This window comes from Momordica charantia (genome assembly GCF_013281855.1).
Source record: "Momordica charantia cultivar OHB3-1 chromosome 6 unlocalized genomic scaffold, Mcharantia_2.0 BLBB01000006.1, whole genome shotgun sequence".
In the NCBI taxonomy this organism is placed as follows: domain Eukaryota; kingdom Viridiplantae; phylum Streptophyta; class Magnoliopsida; order Cucurbitales; family Cucurbitaceae; genus Momordica; species Momordica charantia.
In genome coordinates this window covers 6,904,844-6,908,704 of record NW_028275164.1, presented here as the reverse complement: position 1 = coordinate 6,908,704, position 3,861 = coordinate 6,904,844, and the positions used below count along the sequence as shown (strand labels likewise).

Genomic DNA, 3,861 nt, shown 5'->3' with positions numbered 1-3,861 from the left:
ATCGAGACTGATACCATATTTATATTCATGAGGTTTCATTTCAAAATTAATTGACAATTAGAAGGACAGTTAATTTCTGATTATTTATTTTTTCCAGGTGAGATACTTTAAGAGTTTAATTATAATATTTTGATAAGTAATCCAATTAAAATTTTGAGGGTGTGATTGCAACCGTCTCTATTTCGAGGCGGTTTTTTGCAATTTTTTTCCATTATTTATCTATTGAAGTTGAAGGAACTCGGAAGATTGCACCCAATCAAGTTTCGCCTCGTCTCCCAAGTCTCTGGATCGAAGAGTGCGAGTGAGAATCTTCGAAGACAAATGGCTCCCCGTCTGGTCTTCGTCTTCTCCGTTCTTCTGGTACTTTGCTCCGCCGTTGCCGGATCCGCCTTCGATGATTCCAATCCCATCCGGATGGTCTCCGATCGTCTCCAGGAGTTGGAGTCGGAGGTCGTCCGAGTCGTCGGCCAAACTCGCCACGCTTTCCGATTCGCCCGATTCGCTCACAGGTTACTTCGATCCTGACTCCATGATCTATTCGTTATCGTTTTCGCTATCTAGTTGTTCTGCCAGTTTTTTGTGCTGAGGTACTAGTTGTGGATTGTTTCAGGTATGGGAAGAGTTATGAGACGGCGGAGGAGATGAAGCTCCGATACCGAATTTTCTTGGAGAGCTTGGAAATGATCAAATCGACCAATAGAAAAGGCCTCTCTTACAGACTTGGTGTTAATCGTAAGTAATACGATTGATGGTATTTCTCACTTTAATTGTAGGTTTATGAGAACTGGTCGATTTATACGTTGTGAATTCGTTAGTGTTGCTCCGAACAAAATAGGATAATTGATTGCACTTTTGATTTAGCCATCTGAGATCATCTCGCTTAGCGTAATTGATCTAGAAATAGGGAAAAGAGATAATGCTGAATCGATGATGGTGCTTTACTTTTTACATTGCTGCAGAATTTTCTGATTGGACGTGGGAAGAGTTTCAGAAACACAGGCTAGGAGCTGCTCAAAACTGCTCTGCTACCACAAAGGGCAACCACAAAGTTACCAATGCCATTCTCCCTGAATCGGTACATTATTACATCTACTCTTGACTACTTGAATCCTGAAATTCTATTTGAAACTAACTGAAAAATTATGGCAACAATAGTACTCTACTGACCCAAATAATTTAAGCTTAGTCTGACTGACCTCAATAGATCTGTTTTCTCACGTCAAAACTAACATGTTCTGTTATCACGGGGAGCGAGAATTCTTTTCAAGAGGGGAAAATTTTACATTCCAACTTGTTATATGTATAATTGTCCTATTCTAAGAATTAAAAGGGCAAATTAGGAGTAGAATTTAAAATATACATGATTCTAAACCAAACTAGAGACAATTGCTCCCCGCTTTCTTTGCTCTGCCCTGCTCATCCAACATTTCATCGAAAATCCAAGATGAACATAATCCAAATTTCTCGCCGTCCTATTGCTGAAAGAGCCATTTTAAATTAGCTTCACTAGATGAAAGGGTATGAACAGAATTTAACGGCATTTGTTGAATAGTGAGCTACTCTGTGACACCCCAATTTAACGGCATACCATTGATAAAAGGAAACTATAAAATTCATTTAAGAAAAGTTACGGTTTGCCACCAACCATATGTTGAGAATCGGGTCTATCTTAGTGTTTAGAAGTACACATATTCAAACGAATTTGTGAAGCTGAGGCTTCGTTTACAACCTTTCTTACGTCTTTTATGCAGAAAGACTGGAGAAAAGATGGCATAGTCAGCCCTGTTAAAGATCAAGGACACTGTGGTTCTTGCTGGACATTCAGGTTAGTATTATCTTTTGTACTTTGTCAATAACAGAAGTAGATATACCACAATAGCCCAACTCCGTTGACAAAAGCTTGAGGTCTTTTGATCATACTGATTTAGAGGTCTCAAGTTCGAAATTTCTAATAAGCTTAATGCCAAAAACTATTGATGTCTTTCGGATCCGGACTTGAGGTAGGTGTGGATACTCTGGGTGTAGGAGAGCAAAGCTCCGACTCTTAGTTATAAAAAAATAAATAAATAAATAACAGAAGTACGGAGGGAAGGCAGCTCACTGCTGCTCATAATTTATTCATACAATTTTTTTTTAAATCTTTGTTTTGCTGTTGCAGTACCACTGGAGCTCTTGAAGCGGCCTACAAACAAGCACATGGAAAGGGAATCTCCCTGTCCGAGCAGCAGCTGGTGGACTGTGCTGGTGCTTTTAACAACTTTGGCTGCAATGGTGGACTACCTTCCCAAGCTTTTGAATACATCAAGTACAATGGTGGCCTTGACACTGAAGCAGCATATCCTTACATTGGAAAGGACGGAAAATGTAAATTCGTAGCTGAAAATGTTGGAGTCCAAGTAATCGATTCTGTGAACATCACTCTTGTAAGAGCCAAGGACTAGGACTAATTCCTTCATTTTTCTTCTTGTTGTTCCTCACGGCAAAGTTGACATAATTAACTCCGACTGTGATAAATTGTTGGGGCTATGTTTGCAGGGTGCTGAAGATGAATTGAAGCATGCCGTTGCTTTTGTTCGACCAGTAAGCGTTGCTTTTGAGGTGGTTAACGGTTTTCGCTTGTATTCAAAAGGAGTTTACACCAGTGACTCATGCGGCAGTACTCCTATGGTTAGACTTTTCTTGTTTGTTGGCTCTTTAAGAAGTCTTACATGAATGTGTTCATCATCTTCAGTCTGCAGTTACATGGTGACATGGTAACGTGATGAGATCATGTCTGACAGCTTCTGGTTTTCAATTGGCAGGATGTAAACCACGCGGTGCTTGCGGTTGGTTATGGGGTCGAAGATGGTACCCCATACTGGCTGATAAAGAACTCATGGGGAGAAACATGGGGCGACAATGGCTACTTTAAGATGGAGATGGGCAAGAATATGTGTGGTAAGTTTTCTAAACAAATGGTCATAGGAGTGACGATAGAAAAAGTGATTTTGAAAAAGGAATTTAAATATAATTGATTTTTCAAAATCACTAATCAATTTAAAGTCATTTCAGACTTTCCTAAAATCAATTTTTTAATTTACCAAACATGATCTCTGAAAATTATAGTAATTTTGACAATGACAAAAAATTATTTTGGCCATACCAAAATTACTCCCAAACACATAGCAAAGTTGAGTTGCCTTTATGACTTCATTTTTTTTCTCCAATGATAATTGTTTTTTGGGTTTCAGGTGTTGCAACTTGTGCTTCATATCCCATTGTTGCTTAGAGTACGAGGACAATGCCAAAAGCTTTGCAGAAGGAAAAGATACTTTGATGTTTAAAGGTACGGTTAGTAGAACTGAAATTAAAGTTTCTATTTCTAGTTCAGGTAGTTATTGATTTGATGCAGACTATAATGTACTTGTGGTAAGATGATGAAGCTCCTGTAAATTTGAATATTTAGAGATCCTTGGATTTGTATTTATAATGTACTTGCGAGTAAGTAATGTATATTTCCTGGCAATCCAATCGTATAAAATAAATATGTATTTATTATTCTAATGTACTTGCTAGTAGTTCTTTTAAATTTCTGTGACCTCTTTGGACCAATGGACAAACTATAATGGTGGTTAAAATAATATATATTTTATAGAAATATCATTGCTTATTGTTTTAAAAAATGTCACAAAAGTGATTTTTGGTTGGTCTCTATTCGTATAAGTTTGCCATTTATGTCATTTTTGTAAAATTTTAAACCTAAGATTATATATTAAATTACACCATTTTTTTGTGTTATTTTTGTAATTTTTTTGTTGAATACTCCATACTCCGTAATTTGTGAAAGGGCCCTTTGCTGTATTAAAATTTTTTGAAAAGCTC

The 3,861-nt window shown here is 37.3% G+C and overlaps 1 protein-coding gene across 1 annotated transcript; it reads left to right on the top strand.

Moving 5' to 3' along the window:
* The first annotated feature begins 231 nt into the window (after positions 1-231).
* On the top strand, positions 232-3,543 carry LOC111016585 (thiol protease aleurain). Its single transcript, XM_022292028.1, has 8 exons — positions 232-509; positions 611-732; positions 960-1,075; positions 1,752-1,825; positions 2,159-2,423; positions 2,536-2,667; positions 2,802-2,937; positions 3,231-3,543. The coding sequence occupies exons 1-8, from the start codon at positions 322-324 to the stop codon at positions 3,266-3,268; spliced, it is 1,071 nt and encodes a 356-aa protein (XP_022147720.1). The 5' UTR covers positions 232-321; the 3' UTR covers positions 3,269-3,543.
* Positions 3,544-3,861: the final 318 nt, after the last annotated feature.

Bases quoted from the DNA above. Each gene is read 5' to 3' on its own strand.
- LOC111016585 (XM_022292028.1), top strand. From the start codon at position 322: ATGGCTCCCCGTCTGGTCTTCGTCTTCTCCGTTCTTCTGGTACTTTGC. The intron at 510-610 runs GTTACTTCGATC...GGATTGTTTCAG, and splicing joins TTCGCCCGATTCGCTCACAG to GTATGGGAAGAGTTATGAGA. The intron at 733-959 runs GTAAGTAATACG...ACATTGCTGCAG, and splicing joins TTACAGACTTGGTGTTAATC to AATTTTCTGATTGGACGTGG.